General features: G+C 54.7%; 1 protein-coding gene across 1 annotated transcript; it reads right to left on the reverse strand.

The window, feature by feature from the left end:
• Positions 1–227: 227 nt before the first annotated feature.
• On the reverse strand, positions 228–19,013 carry GPR157 (G protein-coupled receptor 157). Its single transcript, XM_008694957.2, has 4 exons — positions 18,631–19,013; positions 6,735–6,948; positions 3,520–3,714; positions 228–3,057 (listed from the first exon to the last, which is right to left on the reverse strand). Exons 1-4 carry the CDS (start codon positions 19,011–19,013, stop codon positions 2,845–2,847), a joined length of 1,005 nt encoding a protein of 334 aa, XP_008693179.2. The 3' UTR covers positions 228–2,844.
• Between the last annotated feature and the right edge of the window lie 1,426 nt (positions 19,014–20,439).

Raw genomic sequence — 20,439 nt, forward strand, 5'->3', positions numbered from 1 at the left:
CCCATTCCACTGCCCCTCATATCCCTGAGACCCTATCAGGTAAACTCAGGAGAAGCTGGCCGTGCCAGTGGGGTGCCCCCTCCCTGATATTTGCCTACAGAGAAGGGCCCAGATGTTTCCAGGTCCCAACCATATAGAAGGCTCTGGAGCCATCCCACAGCACAGGCCAGTCTGTGCCCACCCCCCCCAACCCCATCACGGGCGATCAGTTTACCAAACACGCAAAAGAAAAATAATTATTTTATTTAATTTAAAATAGCAAGACTTTGGCTTCGACCCAAGATGGTCAGGGTTTCGATACAGTTTTGCACGTGCCCAGAAGACTTCAGACTGTGGCTATCCCACAGCAGGAAGTTTGTAAAAACGTTTCTTGTACAATGTTTCTTCTTGTCGTGTATATAAGAACTCTGTGTGCACCCTTAACCCCAGGCCAAATAATACTCTTTATTAAAAGACAAAACAAACAAACATAAAGAACTCAGAAGCACAGAGAGGCAGAAAGTGCCTGGTAAGCCTGACTCCAAGACCAAGGTTCAGAAAGTGCCTGAGAGGAGAGGGCTCTGGGCTGAGGACACTGGGATGAGGCTTAGCACCTGTCCTGGCTGAGTCACACCTGTCTGTTACAGAGGACGCAGCTGGAGGAACACGAGAAAGGCTGATGGAAGAGAAAGAAATCCGCTGGGGGCCCAAGCCAAGTGCAAGAGAGAGCAGCTTCTCTGGCTCTGATCAGAAGCAGGAGCCCCTCCTGGGCTCCTAAGATGCGACTTCGTCCCCACCATTCTAAGATGCGACTTCGTCCCCACCACCTTCCAGGTCTGACCCCCACAGAGATTCAGCCGCTGCCACACCGGCCTCAGGCCTAGACCCTGGGACACACCCCTCCCCTGCCCACACGGTCTCGGCCAATCACAGTAACATGTCTGCCCTCTGCAGAGCGGGGGCGGGGAGCAGAGGAAGCAGAAACAGAAATACCCACAGGAAACTTTTGGGTGGCTTTTATCAAAGCAGACGGCATAGCAGAGGCATCAAACCAGTGGAATGAGAACTTGAGGGGAGCCCCAGGCGCCCAGAGAGTCTCCTGAGCCCCTACTCCCTCTGCCGGCCCTTCCTGACCGCGGCCTGCTGGGGACGCCCGGGGCTCGCCAGTCCTGTGGAAGCCACACTGACGGGCAGGCAGCCAGCACTGCAGTCTGAGCCCAGGACTCTGGGGCCCCCTTCCGAGCAGGCTTCAGCCTCACCTCAGTCCTCTGTGGCCCACGGGCTAACTCAGCTCTGAACCATTGTCTTTCTTGCAGCAAGCAACTTCCTGAAAGTCTGCTCCCTTCTAGAAGCTAATGTGAAGGTCTTTACCAACTATGTGCCCATGATCTGCTGTACTGTCTCTAGGGGATCCCTGGATTCCCCTTATATTGGCCATTTCTGTAAGGAGATCGCCCTATGGACAAGTAGCTTTCGTAGGGCAGCCCAGAGCTTACGGCGAGTCCTAAGGGGACGATCACCACTTGCTGATTTTCATAAAGAAAACTTAAAAAAAGAAAAAAGAAACCGAAAACGAGCATTTTAGATCTGGTTCTATCGATGGCTCTCTCTTTCAGATTCTCTTCCTGTGACAGATTTTGCTTTTGAGAATAAAACGGGAATCAACAGCTTTGGTTTTCATCCAGAACCGTCTTACAGGTTCAGAAGATCATTTCAGTTTTGCAGAGTTCTGCCCGAACCCGAGGGAGGGACGCCGATGGGCTAAGTTGTACTCTTCCTCCCCAAGCCACCTGCCACCGTAGCCTGCGGCTTCTGCGACCGAACAGAGAAACTGTTTTCTGAACCAACAGGAAAATGTTGGTGGAAGAACCAGGACCATAGAGATACAGATGCTTATTTTCAATCCTGTTCCTTTCCATGTAAATAATCACCCCATGATGCATGTGTCACTTCCCCAACCAACTCCCTAGAGCCTCACCTTCAGGGAGGAATCTGTATTTGGATCATTTACCAACTCTCTGGTCACCTTTCCTATAAAACACTGAGCCGGGAAGTGAAGCAGCCGGGTCCCCCACCAGCTCTCCCTGGTCCAGTCTTCAGGAGAACAGATCGGAGAGGCGGCGTGGGCACGTACTGGGATTCCCTGCAACGCCTCTGCTCGTCCCCGCTCCGGCTTTTGCGCGGGCGGAGGCAGGAAGGAGTCTGGCTTCTGGCTGGGCTTGCAATTCAAGCACAGTCTGCATTGAGGGTCGGCAACCCGTAGAGAGAATCTGGGAGGTCCCGAGGAGACCAGCTGCCCGGAAACCTCACGGGAACCTTCAACCTGGTTAAAGGGAGTCGGCTCTTTTGCTGACCAGCAAAGCTATCCAAGAAAAGCTGGGCTCTCCAGGAAATCTCAATGCCCTGACAAACCAAAAAATCAGCTTCATGACATCTAAGTGGGGGACGCATCTCTGGTAACCCCTGACACCTTATTTAGGACGGGTGCATGGTATACATATCTCTTTGTGCTTTTCCCACAGGTGTGGGTCCGCGAATTGTAAACAGTGCTGTGTGGTCACGAGGCCGATGACCCGTGGACCAGAAGGCAACCTGACAGTGATCACGTACCGATCTCACTGCTGACCCTCACGCAGCCAAGTGCCCCCGAGGGCAGCAGGGCACAGGTGTGAGTGGGGGTGTGCCACCTGAGGGTCTAGAGGTAGAAGAAGCTGAGTTTGTGGCTGCTCCCCCGCCCCCCCGGGGGTCAAGAGCTTCAAAAGCGGAAGGCTTAAAGTGCCAGCGACGCCCACCCCCACTCCCTGCAGCAGAAACTCACTGTCCCCAGGTAGGCAGCACCTGTGCACAGAACTAGGAAGGGAAAGCTCAGGTGCTTGGACGTTCAACTGGGGCGCGTCTGGATCCCTGAGATTCTCCTGTCTTGGAGGGTGCAGGAGGCCTGGGAGGGCCAGCCGGGCTCTCAGCAGAGGGCTGGGAGCAGCAGCAGCAGCAGACGGAGAAGAGCCGAGTTCGGACGGCCTGGGTGCAGAGGACGAACATGATGCAATTAGCACCGCCCTGAAATGTGTTCCCAATACCCTGTTAGGGAGAAAAGGAGAGGCGTGAGTGCCAGGGCCGGAGGGGGTCTTTCATGCACGCATGCGCGCGCACACACACACACACACCACACACACACACACACACACACACACACAGGAAGACTGGGAAGTGCTGTGGACTGCAGAACCCTGTCCTCCCCCACTGAGGCTGGTCTGCAACCCCCTGTCTGCAGGCCTTCTGGGCTGGGAAGGACAGGCTCAGTCAGCTCTCCTGGGGCCACTCCCAGGCCACCGGAGAGCCCCTTAATGTCCCTGGGCTGCTCTACAGCCTCGCTGCCCTTCCCCCTTCTGTCACCAAGGCTCCCCGGCTCAGGCAGGGAACTGGGATCCCTGCGTTCCCTGCCAGCCCCGGGGTGGCGGGGCCGCTGGGATGCACCCACTCTTCCGGGGGGTGGGGGGGAAGGCATCTGACCAGGAGGGCAGGGAGGGCAGGCCTACTTACGTGCAGAACGACCAGCACTGGCGACCGCACGGCCGGGGAGCCACAGAGGGTCAGGACGAATCGCACGGTGCTCCAGACCCGGAGGCAGATGAAGATGAGCGGGATGAGGATAAGCTTCTTGTCGGCCACGGAGGCGTGGCGCTGAAGCCGGTGCGCCTCGGAGAGGATGGGCCGGTACTCCAAGAGCGCCTCGTGCTGTGCAGGGGGCACGGAGACCAGGTGTGAGCAAGGCGGGCTGCCCTGCCACCCTCAGCCCGTTGCGAGCCGCGCCTCTCCACGCGGGTGTCCACCACACGGCTGACATCTCTCGTGTCAGGAAGGTCACGCCGGATCCCGACCCCCACGCCTGGCACGCACTTCCCCACCTCGGCTAAGGAACCGGCATCCTTCCAGGGGCCCGGGCCAGAAACCCTCCCATGTCCCCTCCATGGGCAAGTCCTGCGGGCTCCCTCCAAAGGAGATCCAGAAGCCGGATGCTCCGCCCACTGCCACTGCCACCAGCCTGGTCCAAGCGCCGTCACCGCTCCTCTGGGCAGCTGCAACTCTGTCTTACCTGTCTCCCTCCCTCGCCCTCACCACCCAAACTCCTCCCCGCTGCAGACTTATTCTTGGCCGGCAAGCAGCGCGGTTCCTTGAAAACCTGTCAGGTTCAGCATGGGTTCCACTCACGGGTGTCGGACTCCAGCGTAGCTCTGACCTCATGCTTACTGCCGTCGCCAGACTTACTCCAGCCACACAGGCCTCCTTAACTCCCCAAACATATTCCCCCAGGCACACCCTACCTCAGGGCCTTTGCACAAGCTGTTCCCTCGTCTGGAGGGTTGTTTCCCATCTGTCCTGGAGGCTCACTCTCACTCTCTTCATGACTTTGCTCAATGTCGCCCCCTGGAGGAGGCCTATCCTGACAACCCCTTTACAAGTGCACAGGATTGCCCAGGTAGTCCTATTCCCAGATTCAGCTTGCTACTTTTGCCTGTTTTTTTTTTTTTTTTTTTTTTTTTTTTTTTTTTTTTTTTTTTTTTTTTTTTTTTTTTTTTTTTTTTGTAGCTCTTACCATCCTCCCTCCTAGATGTCATTCATCCTTACTTATCAGGCCTGTTACTCATTATCGTCCTGCCCTCCCTCTCCAGAATGCAAGCTCCCCCAGGGCAAAGACCTGTGAAGGAGGGGCTCCATCCAAAGCTGGGACAGAAAGAAAAGGTGAGCAGGCCCCGGCTTTGGGCTTCCCTGCTCCTGGGAACACCCTTCAGTGAGAGGAAGGGGGAAACTCCATTTCCAGATCACAACCGAATTTGTAAAAATAGATGCAGGGGCGCCTGGGGGGCTCAGCCGATTAAGCATCTGCCCTTTGGTTCAGGGCATGATCCTGGGGTCCCGGGATCGAGTCCTGCATCAGGAGCCTGCTTCTCTCTCTCCTCCCTGCTCTTGCTATCTCTGTCTCTCTCTCAAAAAAAAATAAATAAAATCTTAAAAAAAAAAAACAAACAAAAAGATGTCTTTGAGCCCGGTCCTGTGTCCAGGACACTGAAAGCCCAAGTGAAGGGAGAAGCCACACACCCTGGTTGAGCACCCAGGCCGTTGCCCTTCACCTGCTCAGAGCACCTGCTCCTCCCTTCCTCCCTTGGGGCCTAGAGCAGCCTGCGGGGATGGGGTGGGGGTGGGGGAGGCAGGGCAGCTGCTCTTCTTTGCAAAGTTCGCTCCAGCTCACTTATTTTTTCTTTAAGATTTTATTTTTATTTATTTTAGAGTGAGAGGGTGCATGAGCAGGGGCGGGGAGGAGGGGGAGGAGCAGAGGGGAAGGGGGAGAGAATCTGAAGTAGACTCTGCTCAGCACTGAGCCTGACTTGGGGCTCGATCCCATAACCCCACCCCCACCCCTGAGATCATGACCTGAGCCGAAAACAAGAGTCCAACACTTAACCGACTGAGCCGCCCAGGTGCCCCCGGCTGACTTATTTACAGCTCTCCTTCCTAGCTAGAGGTGGGGAACAACCCCTACACCTCCCTCCCCACTAGTCTTCCCGTTTTCTGGAAAACGCCTGCAGAGTTGTTAGAGAGGACCCGCTGGGTTGGCCTCCCAGGCGAGGCCCCAGGTTCCCCACGGAGGGCAAGGAGGAAGAGAAGCACACAGAAGGGCAGCTGCAAAGGGGCAGCCCGGGAGCTTCATCAAGGAGTCCAGAACCTTCCCAGGGTAAAAAAGGAGTCAAGAAGGGTGCCCCCAGCCCAGTCAGGAGACCCGAAAGAAGATGGATTTCAGACCAATCAGTAAGCCCCGTGGTAGGTGGGGAGGCAGTGGAACTTCTGAGTGAAAAGAGAACCCGAAGTCTAGATTCAGAAGCCACAGGCGGGAGCACAGACACGTGGCGAGGACCCTACAAATTCGGAAACAGCTACCATGTCACAGTACGCCCCAAAAGACCAAAGAGGGGGACACGTGCCCCTGTAGTTTCAGCCCCTGAGAAACGGGGCAAAGAGAAAGGCTCTGAACAGAACAGCTGCAGCGCCCCTGGGCCTGGGCTCCGACGGACACCCCCCTCGGTGCTCCCGCCCCGTCCCCGGGCAGCACCCCCCCACCACGACTGGCCAGCCACGCAGAGCCTGTGCGGAGCCTTGGCCTGCAGAGCCAGCTGTTAAGGACAAGGGAACGATTTGGCCCCATCATCAGAGGAAAACCTTTCTTGCCTGAATTTCCAGCCAGCCCAGCTCTTGCTCTCTGGGCTCCCGAGACCCTGAAGAGTCTACATGTATGACACACATTCGATGACCACAGGTAACGCAGTGACACATCCGTGTCGCCGACTACAAAATCCCACGCCCTGTCTCCCAGGGGCATCGCAGTTCCATTACTTGGATGCTGCTTCCGGGATGCTGCACTCCCCTCGAGGAGGAGCAACCCCAGAGGCCTGCCAGGAGGGGGCAGTAGAGGCCTATGCCCAGAACACAGGCTGGGCACTCCACTCCCACACTCCACACACAGTGGCTGGGCCTCAGGGGCTGGGTGAGTCTGGGGAGCCCCTTAGCCTCTGCCAGCCCCTATTTCCTTGTCCACAATGGAGGAGTGACAGGACCCACTCCCGCCAGGGCCGCATCATTCGCAAACCCGACGGTCCGTGAGTGGTCCCTGAGTGGCTGAGCCCAGCGCCCGGCTGCAGGGGCACAGGGGCCACACGGAGCTGTGGTCTGGGGTCTGGGGAGGGGGCGGCGCAGGTACCTACCGCCCTGTTTATGTGCTTCCGGATGAGGAAGTAGAGCACGGGCAGCGAGACGTAGGCCAGCATCTCCCAGAGCTTCCCGGTCAGCAGCATCCACAGGACGCGGTCCTCCGCCTCCAGATCGATCCAGCACCAGCCGACTGACACGTCCGAGGCGTCATAGCCGATCTTCTTTAGAGCGACAGCTGCCACGGTGATGACCAGCGGCACCCCCCAGCTGAGGAACAACGGGCAGACGAGACAGCCAAGGTCAGGCCCCGCTCCCAGCAAAGCCAGAAGGGGCAAAGCCATGGGTCGCTCCGTGGACAGAACGGAGCTCCCAAACCCTGGACCACAGAGTATCCCTGGAGAAATGGGGCAGGAGTCCTTAACACCCCAACCCAGCCCCGCTCTGCCCCAGCCCTGCCAGGCCAACCCTACTGTTGCAGAGCCTGGGGAAGAGGACACAGAGATGTCCTGGCCTCCTGCCTGGTCCGACGCACCCCCAGCCCCTCAGAGGCCGGGTTCTAATTCAGAATTGCTGGGCTCCTTGGAGATGGGTGCGAGAACGCTGCAGCATGGGGGGGGACAGCTCCTTCCTGCCCCCAGAGCGCCCTGCACGCCAGCACGCAGACACCAGCTCACGTGCCCATGCCTTGCCCACACAGTGCCCTTGGCCGCCTGGGTCTAGGGGTGCACACACTGGCAGCTCGGGGTTGCTGGAGCAGGGAATTCTGGGGTCTTGTGCACCTGCGGCAGGACCTAGAAGGGGGATGAAGGGCTTGGGTAGACACATCTCCGCCTTCCTGAGGCCTCCTTGCTCTATGGGAAGGGGGTATTCCCAGCAAAGGACAAAGGGAGGCCCCTAAAGCATCAAGCCTGGGGTGGGGGCCCCCTCTTAGGGCAGTGCCAAGCTGACTTTTTGAGAGCTCCCCCTGATGGCAACACGGCCCCAAGGTGCTTCCCAGTGTCCCCGCACCAGTCTGCGTGCAAAGCATTTTACATGGGCCAGGGGGACACGTGGAGGCTTTGTGGTGGCGCCATGGGGGGTTCGGAGCTTGGGCTTCCAGGCAAGCAGAGGGTCCAAGTTGGCCCTGCCCCCACTCGGCCTCAACACGCCAGTGTTTTTCCCCACAAAGTGGGGACGGGAACGGTGCCTAGAACAGAGTAGGTCATCATGGGAATAAACCAAGTGGCGTTATGTCTGGCGCACAGGACTGGGTAAGCGTGTCAGCTTACTTATAAGTAAGTCGTGTCATAAGTTGTGTCTGATGCCCCAGGATTCCGGCCTGTAGGGCAGGTGCCAGGAAAGAGTGGGGCCCATGCGGTCTCTGCCCCTGGGAGAGCGCGTATGGGCCTGTGGCCCAGGTCGGTTGCTGGAGGACGAGCAGTGTGTAAACGGGACCCTGTCATCAGTAAAACACTCAACTCAGAAATCAGTTACATGTTGAGAGCTCTGTGTAAGCAACAGTGGCTCCTTTTTTTTCAGTTTATTTTTATTTCTTTACTTAAGGAATCTCTACACCGAACACGGGGCTCAAACTCACAACCCCAAGATCAAGAGTTGCACGCCCTTCCGACTGAGCCAGCCAGGAGCAGCTTTTTGAAAGAAAGTTCCAGAACAATGATGAGACCACAGCTGCATGTTACTCTTGCCAAAATGAGGAGTGCTGTGTTCCATCAGGTTCTCCAAATGCTTCGGGGCTGTGAGGGACAAAGAAAGCCAACACCCCGGGCCTGGGAAGGACTCTGCATTGGGCACTTTCAGAACAGAGGTGCCTGTTCGACCCACCCCCTCTTCCCACACTGGCCTCTGGGGGCCCAGACAGAAGCATGAGGGCAGAGCCACCTGCACCCTCAGCATCTGCTCTCCCCACAGCGGGGAGGGGAGGGCAGGGGAGGGGAGGGCAGGGGGGAAGCAGCACGTCCTCCCTGAGGTCACAAAGGCACAGAAGGGACAAAAACCCCACAGAAGTTAGGGGGTTACGAGAAAGGGACCAAGTTACCCCCAGGAGTCTGTCCATTTTACATGCTTGTTCTATCTATTACTTATTTGTGACACTGATACAGACCAGTGTCAATCTGTTTTGTCATAATATAGGGCTATCTTTTACAAACTCATGCCATCCTGGCATCTGGAGACAACATGTCACAGCTATGAGCTCTGGGCGGGCAGGTGCCCTGGGCTTTCCAGCGTCTAGAACAGCGCCTGAAGCCTGGTAGGGGCAAAACAAGAACCTGCTGGATGAATGAATGAGTGAATGAAGTTTGAGGCAAGTGAGGGAGACAGCCTTCCCCAATTTACTTCTTAACTGTTCACTGCAACGACATCATTGTCATTGAAAAGGAAGTAAAAGGCTTCCCGAGCACTAGAACGGCAATCCTGAAGTTAGCTGTGCTGTTGCTCACCACTTCATGGTCTACAGGGCTCCTCCGGGGAATCCTGTGACCGGAAAACGCCTGGTGTGTAGGGTGCATCACCCTGCAGGAGGCTGGGCAGGAGCGCAGGGTGCCCTCGGGGCCGGAAGGGGGCGCACAGGGCAGGCGTGCGGGAGGAAGGAGCCCACGCACAGGCAGGTGACTCCTTCCTGAGCATCCTGATGGCCCTCGCAGGAGACCTGCCACCCCCACGGAGACAGACCCCATCCGGTGACTTTAGGCTCCTTGTCAGAAAGCTATAAAGTGATGTATTTCCTCCGCCTGACTGGGGTGCGCCTGGAGCTAAGTCTGTGTTGGGAAATAGCCAGAGAGGAGACCCACCCTGCAGAGGGCTTTCAAGGGTTAAGAATGTGGGTTGATCAATCAGAGTCACTGTTTGAATCTAAGCCCAGATGGCCAGAAGCTGCTCGGGGAGGTATTTAAATGGGAGGTCGTAAGAAGAAGTAGTATCGGGGAGGGGTGGGAATGGAGTGGGAGGGAGGGAGGGTCTAACGACCCAGCAAAGCAGGCTCCACCAGACTGGTGATTTATGGGTACGGCCGCGCTCTGTCGGTAACGTCTAACAGCTGGCTCTGCACACAAAAGTACTTGTGTGTACGTGGGTATGCTTGCACACATACATTTATTGTTAATTTAACTGATGGGAAAGACGCGAGGCAGCCAATCTGCAAGTAATAACACAACACACTATGATCCTTGTGGCGAATTCCATATAGCCCACTGAGCCTCACAGAATGTGCCGGAACACGCTATGCCTGCAGGGGGCAAATGAAAGTAGTTTCGGGACGTGACGTTGGTTGTGTGTTCATTTCCCTTCACACGTAAGAACGTGAAAAAAGCAAGACCTAGGGACAAGACAAATAAATGGTGACCAGGAAGCGACTTCCTTGTGGGAGCAAATATTTATTTCCTAACCTTGGAAGAGTCTTTCTTTCTTTTTTTTTTTCCTGCTCCATGATACTGCTTCTTCTCACCCCCTTAAGTTCCCGGCTTCCCATCTGCCCCAATGTGGGTAGAAGTTCACACGTGGACCACTTTTAAACATAATCTTTCCTATTGACATTTCCTCCATCACCTTAAGCCTAGATAAAGGGTCCCGCAAACTATGGCCCTCTCTCAGGTCAAATCTGGCTGGAGGTCTGCTTTTTTAAATAAAGTTTTATTGCAACACGGCCTTGTTGACACTCACTCCTTTACATATTGTTGAGCTGCTTTCGGGCTACAAGGCCAAAAGTCGAACAGTTGCGATTGAGATCAGATGGCCTGTAAAGCTAAAAAAAACCCTACAATCTGGTCCTTTACAGGGAAAGTTTGCTGACCTCAGGTCTACACAATCAACAAAACAACAGAGCTAGCCCTGATCTGTAGTGTCAGCCATTTTCCACGGGGCAAATATTCCCACTATCAGTCATTTCAAGCCATCAACACATGTGGTTGGGGACTGACGTGCAGTATTTCTGACAGTATTTCCATCCCGCAGGTACAATAGTTGTAAATAACCCCAAGTGCACAGACAATAGTAAAATAATTCAGATGTAGTTTTTAGGGGGGCACCTGGGTGGCTCAGTCTCTTCAGCATCTGACTTCAGCTCAGGTCATGATCTCGGGGTCCTGGGATCAAGCCCTGCATCCCGTTCCACGCTCAGCGGAAAGTCTGCTTGTTCCTCTCCCTCTGCCCTTCCCCCCTGCTCGTGCTCTCGTGCTCTCTCTCTCTCAAATAAATAAAATCTTTTAAAAAAAGATGTAGTTTTTAGTATTTTTATTATATATTTTTTAAGATTTTTATTTATTTGACAGAGACAGAGCCAGTAAGAAAATACAAGCAGGGGGAGTGGGAGAGGGAGAAGCAGGCTTCCCGCTGAGCAGGGAGGCCCATGTGGGGCTCGATCCCAGGACCCTGAGATCATGACCTGAGCTGAAGGCAGGCGCTTAACGACTGAGCCAGCCAGGCGCCCCTTTGTTACTCTTTTTAATACAATTTATTGTAAGTTTATATAATTTAGTTTTTATTAATGATTCTATTTAATAATCAGCTCACAAAATGCCCTCAAATTTAATAATTGGGTCTCCCCAGCTGGCTCCAGGACGCCACTGGACAGAGGATAAAAAAAAAGTAATTTGCTGAAGATGCCCCAGGTTCTCGACCTGCAGAATGAGGAGAAAGTCAGTGTTTTTGATAACCTCAGATAAGCCAAGCCATTCTCAGGCCAGGTGGCCAGCCTGAGCTGCAGGCGTCGTGAATCTAGAAGGCACTCCACAAAGACATGCGTGGCATGATCCCTGCTTTCCAGAAACATATACTTCCAATTCATCACGTACCATGTAATAGTTTTCCCCCCTCCCCAAACAGAAGCCAGCAACCAAAAAATTAACAAAATCTGAACCAGGAAAATATCACTGAATAACAGCATATGAAAAAGACCAAGGACTTCAGTTGATTACGACCTAGACACTCATGTGGTTGGAAGGATCGCCCTGATGCCTGGATGTGGGCAGATCAGACCTGCCAGGGAGCTGTCCTGCCTCCGTGTGGACACTTGTGACCCATATTCTAATAAGATTGTTAAGCTGTCATCAGAGCCAGGCGCGTTAGGAGATGCTGGGCCTTGAGCTATCCTCAAATGTTTGGAGACTCTTGATGAGGTCGGGCTAGGGGAGATGGGGTTAGACGGCTGGGGGAAAGGGTGTCCTACGTAATACCAAACCGAGGGCTGCACTGGCAGCTTCCCTGAGGGAAGCCACGGGACCACGTGCAGGGCATGCTATGAAAGGTGTTTGGTCCCCTTCTCTCCAACCCTGCGACTCAGGCTGAGCAGAAGCAGGGTGGGGTCACCTGGATGGACAGAGACTGAAGGCCACACTCAGCACAATCCCCCACTTGGAGGGGCACCAAGAGCTTCTCTGAGAGGTGCCCACGCCCCCTCCCTTGGGTTCACCCGGAAACCGAGGCCAAACTCCAAGCTGGCTTCGTCCTCCCGCGGCGGCTGTTAAGAGCTGAGTGGTGTACCGCCCACCCCCCCACAAATCCATATGTTAAACCCTAACCCCTAGCACCTCAGGATCTGACTGTAGGTGGAGATGCGGGTCTTTAAGGAGATGATTCTGTTAGAATGGTCTGGAAGGTGGGCACTAATCCAGCATGACTTCCCTTCTTGTATGAAGAGACGAGGACACAGACGCACACAGAAGGAAGACCGAGTGAAGACACAGGGTGTGGACGGCCACCTACAAGCCAAGGAGCCAGGCCTCAGAGGAAACCAGCCCTGCCAACCTTGATCTCCGACTTCAGCCTCCGGGACTGTGAGAAAATGGATTTCTCTTGTTTAAGCCATTCGGTTGTGGTACATTGTTAGGACAGCCCCAGCAGACGAAGAGAGAGGCTTCTACGAACTACGGGAGAGACACATGTGCCTGGTTCCCGGGGATCCCACCACAGCCGGGCTGACAGAGCTGGTGGGGTCCCTCAGGAAGCTTAGGGGAGGGGTAAACTGACAAAAAGGCACTCAGATCTCTCATGAGCTGAGCTCTTCTCTGGAACTTGTCATCCTTTTGCTTTTATTTTTAGTTACTTATTTTTTTAAAGGAGGCTCCATGCCCAACATGGGGCTTGAATTCATGACCCCGAGATCGAGGGTCACACGCTCTACTGACTGAGCCGGCCAGGCGCCCCAGCACCCTTCTGTTTTTGAATCCCCCAGAGGCGCAGACCCGGAAGTACCGCAGGATGAGCCAGGCGGTGAGGAGGCCAGCCCCGATCCCTGAATTCTCTGGACGGTGATGCTCAGGGTCTCCCTTGGAGTTCCCAGCTCTGCCCAAATGGGGATGTTCTGTTACATGGACTCTGGAACATCTCCCCCCAGAGTCACGGTGGGGGACACCTGCGATGACAGAGACAGTTCCACTTCACACACAGATGGGAATACCCTTCCTCCCGCTGCACAAGGGGGTTGGCCTGCAAGGTCTGCTCACCCACTTGCCCCCACCGTTAGATTCTCGCACTTTCCCCTCACCCCAAAACTCACTCTTCCTACAGATCTTTCCACAAGGGGGTGGGCACCTGCTCGGAAAGAAACACAAAGAGTCTTCTCCCCCAAATAGCATGGCCTGGTCTCTGTGCTGTGTGGCCTACAGAAAGCCTTGAATGTCGACTCAAAAAAAAAAAAATTGCTTTGATAACAAAACTATCGGGCAACAATGCACCAATTTAGAGAGTTCTTGGGAGCAAGACAGAGCTGGGCCCAGAGGGAAGCGCGGCTGCAGTGAGCCAGGCCTGGTGCACGGAATCACAAGGCCCGTGGCTGCCTGGAGGTTTCTCCCCGGAACAAAGGGCACCTATTGTTCAGTGTGAGGCGGAGGGGTGGGTCGTGGGAGAAGTTCAGGGAGCCGGCCAGCCACTGACCAGGCCACCACGAGGTCACTCCGTGGCACTGGCCGCAGAAGGAAGTGGGGTGTGCAAAGGATCTGTTAAGCACACCACCCCAGCAGCCTGGTGCTGGTGGGCATCGTGAAGCCACCTGCCCCGCTCAGAGACACGGCTCAGGTCCCCGCTGACAGGACGCCGGGCAAGGATGGGCAGAGGCTGACTTTGCCCTGGTCGGAAGGTCAAGGGCAGCCTCTGCTCTCTCACAGCCTCTGGGGCTGCAGCCAGCTTCCCGTGAACACAAAACACTGTGCAGGCCTCACAAGACGGCAGTGCCCTCTGAAAACTTCTCAGGGAGAAAAAGCAAAGCCAGTTCAACCCTTGTTATTTTGGGGAGCACTGACCACATGGGGTGCTGTTCCTGCAGCTGCTACGTGCCTCCTTCCTTCGGACACACCTGCTTGGGGCCTTGTCTCCGGGCCCCACAGTGAGGTAGTTTCCCATCAAAGAGCTTAGAGCACCTTCCCCTTCCTGGCCCCGTTTCCCCTTTTGTCTACGTTAGAACTTCCCACTCCCCACAGCAGGGGTCTTGATGGCGAACTTGGGAACCACAGACTCTTCCTCCAGAGCCCCAAGCAACCTCCAGAGCATGGGTGGGCCCACGGGCCCGCTGTCATGCCCACACCCGCTCCCACCTTGTGCCCCGAGAAACCCTACGACTGCCTCACATGTCTAGCTTGGCCAGGACCCTTCTTTCTGACTTGGGGCAATGAGGTTCGCCCCAGCCCAGCCTTCCTCCCCTGCTCACAGGACACCCCATGACACCCGGCGCGGGGACGCCTGAGCATACAGGCGCAGAGACGGCTCACGGACCCTGCTGGAAGGAGCCCAGCGCCCTGCGGGGGGACAGGAGCTGACAGCTCACCTTCAGCAGGGGGACGGGGATGGTTTCTGACCAACCTGGTTTATGCGACCAGAGAAAAACGGACGGCACCCACAGCAGCTCTGGGCCTGAGCCCCTGGGCACCTTCTCCAGTGAACATTGTCAATGTTCCCAGACGCACATGCACGTGATGTGAAACAGGGGGTGTCTGTATCAGGCTGCCTCCACGTCTCACGGACAGTGGAGCGGGAGGGACTTCTCAAGCCAGGGCTTTCCCTCAGCCCAGGGCTGAGTATTCTCACACGACCTTACAAAGGCAACGAAAAAACCAGGAAAGTCACTCTCAGAATACCGTCAGATTCGATGTGTGCTAAACTTGCGGGTAAAGTCTAAGGAGTCGATCTTTATCCCCACGAGGTATTTATTAGTTACCCAAGGGGAGGACAGTAACCGCCCTGCAAAACTGGCAGGCAACACCTTCACCAGGCGATCAGAATTCCTATCACCAGAGGCGGGAGGAGTCCAAGTCCCCGGGGAGGGAGCAAGGGGAAGATTCTTCTGCGGGATTCCACCCCCAGGACAGAACCTGAAACCACTCACGGGGAAGCACCGGAGAGCCCAGCAGAGGGACCTTTGGCAAAACCACAGACCTCTGCCTTTCAAAAAAGCCAGTGCCCTGAAACACCGAGAAAGAAGAACCGTTACGGATCACAGGACAACAGAAAGACCGGACAACTAAGCCAAACACAAGCTGAGGGTATCCCTTTGCTATGGGGGACACTGACAGGAGACCGACAACATCCCTGTAAAGTCCGCCCTCAGATAACAGCAGAGTTCTGGGCGATACCCTTGCCCTGCTTCTGGAAGGTGTACGTGGTTACCTAAGAGACGGTCCCTTTCTTTTGGAAATACACACTAAAGGATTTGGGGGTTCTGGGGCCATCAGTCTAGACTCTTCAATGGGTCCAGAAAAATAAATGCAGAAGACAAAAGCCAACATGATACCATGTTTGTAACGGCGGAAATCTGGAAAGTTAAAAATAAATTGTGTAATGATATCTCACCCTTAAGAATTATCGTCAGGCCAAGAGACAAGATGGGATCGTAAATGGAGGACCAACCCTTGGAGGTCTAACTCCGAGCCTCCCAATTATGGCTACGTGAGCTCGGGCAAGTCTCGTGAGCTGAGACTGGAGGGTGACCATCCCGTCCAGCCCCAGGGCTACCGGTGGCCAACGAGCTAAGGAACAGACCAGCACTTTGCAAGACCTCAGGAGCCAGACGCAACTTGTGATAAAATACCGTTTGCTTGAGGATAAAGTCTAAGCTGCCCTCCTTCCCCACTGGGCAAAGAAAAAAGTCCTTCTGTAAAGGGAATCTGCTCCGGTATTACAAGGGGGCCTTGGGGGGTCCTGCAGGCGCTTTCTGGGAAGTGCTGTGGGTGCAGGATTTTATCTGGTGTTCTGCTTTACGTGGTTCAGTTTTAGAGATGACTGGTTTTTTTTCATTTAACGTTGTATCATACTATTTTAAAAACACGGCTTTATAGAGTTCACAGCCACTATTTGATGGCTATTTAATGTTTCCGGTTGGCTGTAGTTCGTAATCTTCTGTTCCCCTATATTTTGGACGTTCGGTTGCTTCCAAATTCCTGCATAAACTCCTTTGTACCTACAGCTTTGAATGTATTTTGGATTCTCTCCTTAGACTAGGTCCCTAATAAACAGGATTAGTGGATCAAGGGGTATGAACCAAATACTTTCTATGCAGATTATTCCAGTTTTCCATTGCCAATAATAATGCAGGAAAATAAAATACCAGTTTTACCAGCATTTACCACATTGGTATTCTGGTTTACAATTTTTTTCTAATTTAATGAGAAAATGGTGCCTCACTGTTATAATTTGTATTGTTTTGACTATTAATGGGAGAAACTTTTCCCCACATACATTTATGAACCATTTTGACTCTTTTGTCTCAATGTCTCCCTTGGCCATTTATCAGGATATATATATATATATTTTTAAATCATTTCAGGGGCACCTGGCTGGCTCAGTCGGGACAGCATGTGACTCTTGATCTCAGAGTTGTGGGTTTGAGCCCCACGTTGGGTGTAGAGATTATTTAAAAGTAAAATCTTTTAAAAAAATCATTTCATAAAAACTCAAATAGACATTCTCAACCTCTGCGTTGTCACATTTTAAAATACTCTTCCAAACTGAAGGTTGGATGAGGACTGATCTTTAGTAGTCTGAAATGGTTAAAAAGTGGATGACTGTGTTAGCCTCTGTCTGAAGACGAGATTTCTCATGCCAACAGGCCTTTAACAATTATAAACTCATACTCCAAAGCAAGCCTCGGGAGAGCCCTTAGCAAGGTCATTAGCCTGGGAGGATCTAGGTCAATAAATGAACCTGTCAGACAGGTTTTCTACCAATTCTCTTAGACCAGCAAGGTGCTGAGAGCTAACTTCTGAAAGGGAACTCCAGAGAACAAATTGTCGGACTCCCTTTGTAGCTTGGATACAGGTTGGTTTGTTTGTTTTATTAAAGCAGGCTCCATGTCAAGTGTGGATCCCAATGCGGGGCTCAAACTCACAACCCTGAGATCAAGACCTGAGCTGAGATCAGAGTCCAAGGCTTAACCAACTGAGCCACCCAGGCGCCCTGGTGATTTTCTTTTGAGAAGCTGATGGATCACATTCAACGGACAAGATGAACAACTCCCTTCTTTTTCGTGGCCAGCACAGAGGACCCACGGGCTCTCTTAGGAGGCCTCTCCTCAGCATCACAGAAAACACCCCTAGGAGTGAATGGAAGAAACTCCCAACTCGGGTTCATTAGGAAATGCATCTTTTCTATACGAGCTGTACCATCACCTAAAAAAATATATTGTTTTCAATATTCTTCTTTTAAGAGGGGAAAAAAAGAGGAGAGATTCTCGGCAGAGAAAGGTCCAGTCTTAGGCTCCTTCCAAGTACATGTGAACTCTGGTGTACACGCTGCCCACGCCCAATCAGACTGCCAAGGACTGGGTCTCTGAAATAGGCAGAGGTGGGGGGGAGGGGAATGCTGCAAGGAGAGGAAAGGCAGTCCCTGTGGGTCTCTGCAGCATCTGAGGTATGTTCTGGCTCCTTACAAAACTTTTGACATGAACAGCTGAGAAGCGGGCCACTTAGTTTCCCAGGGACCAGCTGGCCTTCATCCAGCAGTTCTGAGACCCAGAGATCAAGTGACTCTTGCAGGCTTGTGATCTCACTGTTGTGACACCCAGGTGACCTGTCTGTCTCTCCCAAAGTGCTGACTGTCCTCAGTCCCATGGAAAGCACTCAAGCATTTAACAGAGAGGTCCTATAATTAGGGCAGTATTTGGTGCTCTTATCTGGGAGAGGGACAAGGAGAAACAAGCCCTATAAGATTCCTGCCTCGAGTGAAATGCAGGACACCATCAGACGTTCGAATCTTGAAATTACACCAGGAAGGGGTCAACCTTCCACAGGTGAGGTTACCTAATGAGGTTCTTTAATGCTAGTGCCGGGCAAAGTCCTCGGCTGACTCTACTGTCATAGACGCCAAGCAGCTGGGGGCCCTCTTCCAGACCAGCCCCTGCCACTGACCTCATTCTCGGAGATGCCGAACCCTAGAAAGTCAAGATCTTCTGAGTCTAGAGATGAGCAAAGACAAAACTATGAAGACTGTGTACTCTGTAAATTTCACAGCTGAAACACCACATTTGGCCTTGGGCAGCTAGCCTGGGAGGGGCTGAATGCGTCACACCTACTGTGGCACAGGGTGGGACTGGGAACAGCTGCCCTCTCCAGCCGGCACAGCAGCTAACTCATCTCAGCCTGGGAACGAGGAGCTTCTCCCCATGGGCAGCAGAGATGGCCATAACACAGGGAAACAGGAGGCAAAAAGCATGAAGTGTCCTCGCCATCTCTCCAGATGCTTCCAAGTTATGAGGGCCGAGCTCTGGCCCCCTTTCTGGGAGGTTCGGGCTGGGGCAGGCACAAAGGGATGCCCTCCGCACTGATGCTGGGGGCAGGTCCACCCCTCCGCCCGCATCTTCCCGCTGGCCCCTGACGGCCTCGGAACATGAGCAGAGATGACTCTCCGGGCCCCCGGCCAGGGGTCCGACCAAGACGCGGGCACCAGAAGGGCGCGAGGGCCACCGGGGTAGCAGGCAGGGCCCAGGTGGGGGTCAGGGACTCGAGGGAAAGCGGCGCGGCTGCCACGCACCTGACGACGTGGAAGGCCCAGAGCAGGCGGCCGGTCTGAGGCTCGCGCGCCGCGCGGACGATGCTGAGGTACAGGTAGAGGGCGATGGCCACGGTCCAGAAGAAGGAGCTGGTGTTGGCAAAGGTGGAGAGCGCGCCTTGCAGCACGCAGTCCCACGAGGTGCCCGCGAAGTCCTGCAGCACCCCGTAGAAGTAGGAGGCAGCCGAGAGCAGGTCCGCCAGCGACAGGAAGAGCAGCAGGCGCCGTGCTCGGCTGCGCAGGTCGGGCCACAGGGCGTGCGTGGCCACCAGCAGGCCGGAGCCTAGCGCGGAGAGCGCGCACGACAGCAGCACCACGGCGCGCTCCGACGGCACCAGCTCGGTGGGCGGCGCGGGCAACCACATGGCTGGCCGGGCAGGGGGCAGGCGCCGGGGCCGCGGCGCCGCGGGGACAGAGGCCGGGACGCGCGTGCGGCAGCCGCCGCCGCCGCCGTCTGGGCACAGACGCGCCCACCGCTAGCGTCCCGGCCCCTCCCGGTCCCTCCGGTCCGCGGCCTCGCGGCCCGCCGTTTCCACGCCCCGCCCCGCGCCCCGCCCCAGCCTCCGCGCTCCACCCCCGCACGCTCCGCGCCCCGCCCTCGGCCACCGCCCCCGGCCCCTGCGCCCTCCGCGTCCCGCCCCCCGCGCTCCGCCCCTGACCCCGGCACCCTTCGCCTCGGCCCCTGCCCCCTGTGCCCCGCCCCCGCCCCCCTCCGCCCCGCGCCCTCCACCGCCCCGGGTCCCGGGCCGGCCCGCGCGCCCCCCACTGCCCACCCCGTGGCCCTAGCGCGCGGTCCGTGACGGGACTTCTGGACCCCGAGCCTCCCCACCCTGAGCCACGCCCCCGCGCCCTCTAGGCTCCACCCTGTGGCTCCCAAGTCCCCACCCGCGGCCCCGCGCGCCGCCCGGGCATCTTGCTCCCAGCCTGCCGCGCCAGGGCCACCCCTGCTCTAGCCAAACGGCTAGGACGTCCCGTTCTGGAGAGGGAAGGACTGTCATTTTTAGGGCTAGTGTTACCTTCCGTTCAGCCAGCTGGTGTGCGGTGTGTGTGTTGGGTGAGGGACGGAGACGGAGGCATTCTTTACACTAGTAACAAAACAACCTTGGAGTGCGATCGTCCTTCCTTATCCAGCGGTACCCGCACTGTTCACAGGGTCGTGATGGCTGCTTTGGGAAGGGAGTGTTTTCTTTTTTCCTTACAATGAGCGCGCGATTCGGTAAAGTCAAGCTTATTAGGTTTTATTTTGTAATGAAATACTAATTCCCGATTTGTTGGTTTTTACTTTTTTGAAAATTTTGTATCTTTTTTATTGAGATATCATTCATATACCATAAAATTGGACCTTTTCAATGTACAATTCCATAGTTTATAGAATATTCACAAGTCTGTGCAACTGTTACAAGTCTGTGCAACCGTCATTATCTAATTCCCCAAGGGTTTCATCACCTGGAAAAGGAACTGTTCGTAGTCACCTTCCGTTTACTTCCTCCCCTCAGCCCCAGGCGGTCCCTAGCCCTCTTCCGTGCCTGTGGGTTTGCCTATTCCGAGCGTTCGCATTAGTGGAATCAGATAGTAAGTCCTCATTTGACTGATTTCTTTCACTTGCCATGGTTTCAAGGTTCATCCACATTGCGGCTTGTATCAATACTTCATTTATTTTTATGGCCAGGCAATATTCCATTGGATACACCACATTTGTTATTTTTATATGTTGATAGCCCACTTTTTGGCTATTATGAATAATGCTGTTATAAACCTCTGTGTACAAGTTTTTGTGTGGACACATGTTTT

Source organism: Ursus maritimus, unplaced genomic scaffold (assembly GCF_017311325.1).
Source record: "Ursus maritimus isolate PB19 unplaced genomic scaffold, ASM1731132v1 scaffold_32, whole genome shotgun sequence".
Taxonomy (NCBI): domain Eukaryota; kingdom Metazoa; phylum Chordata; class Mammalia; order Carnivora; family Ursidae; genus Ursus; species Ursus maritimus.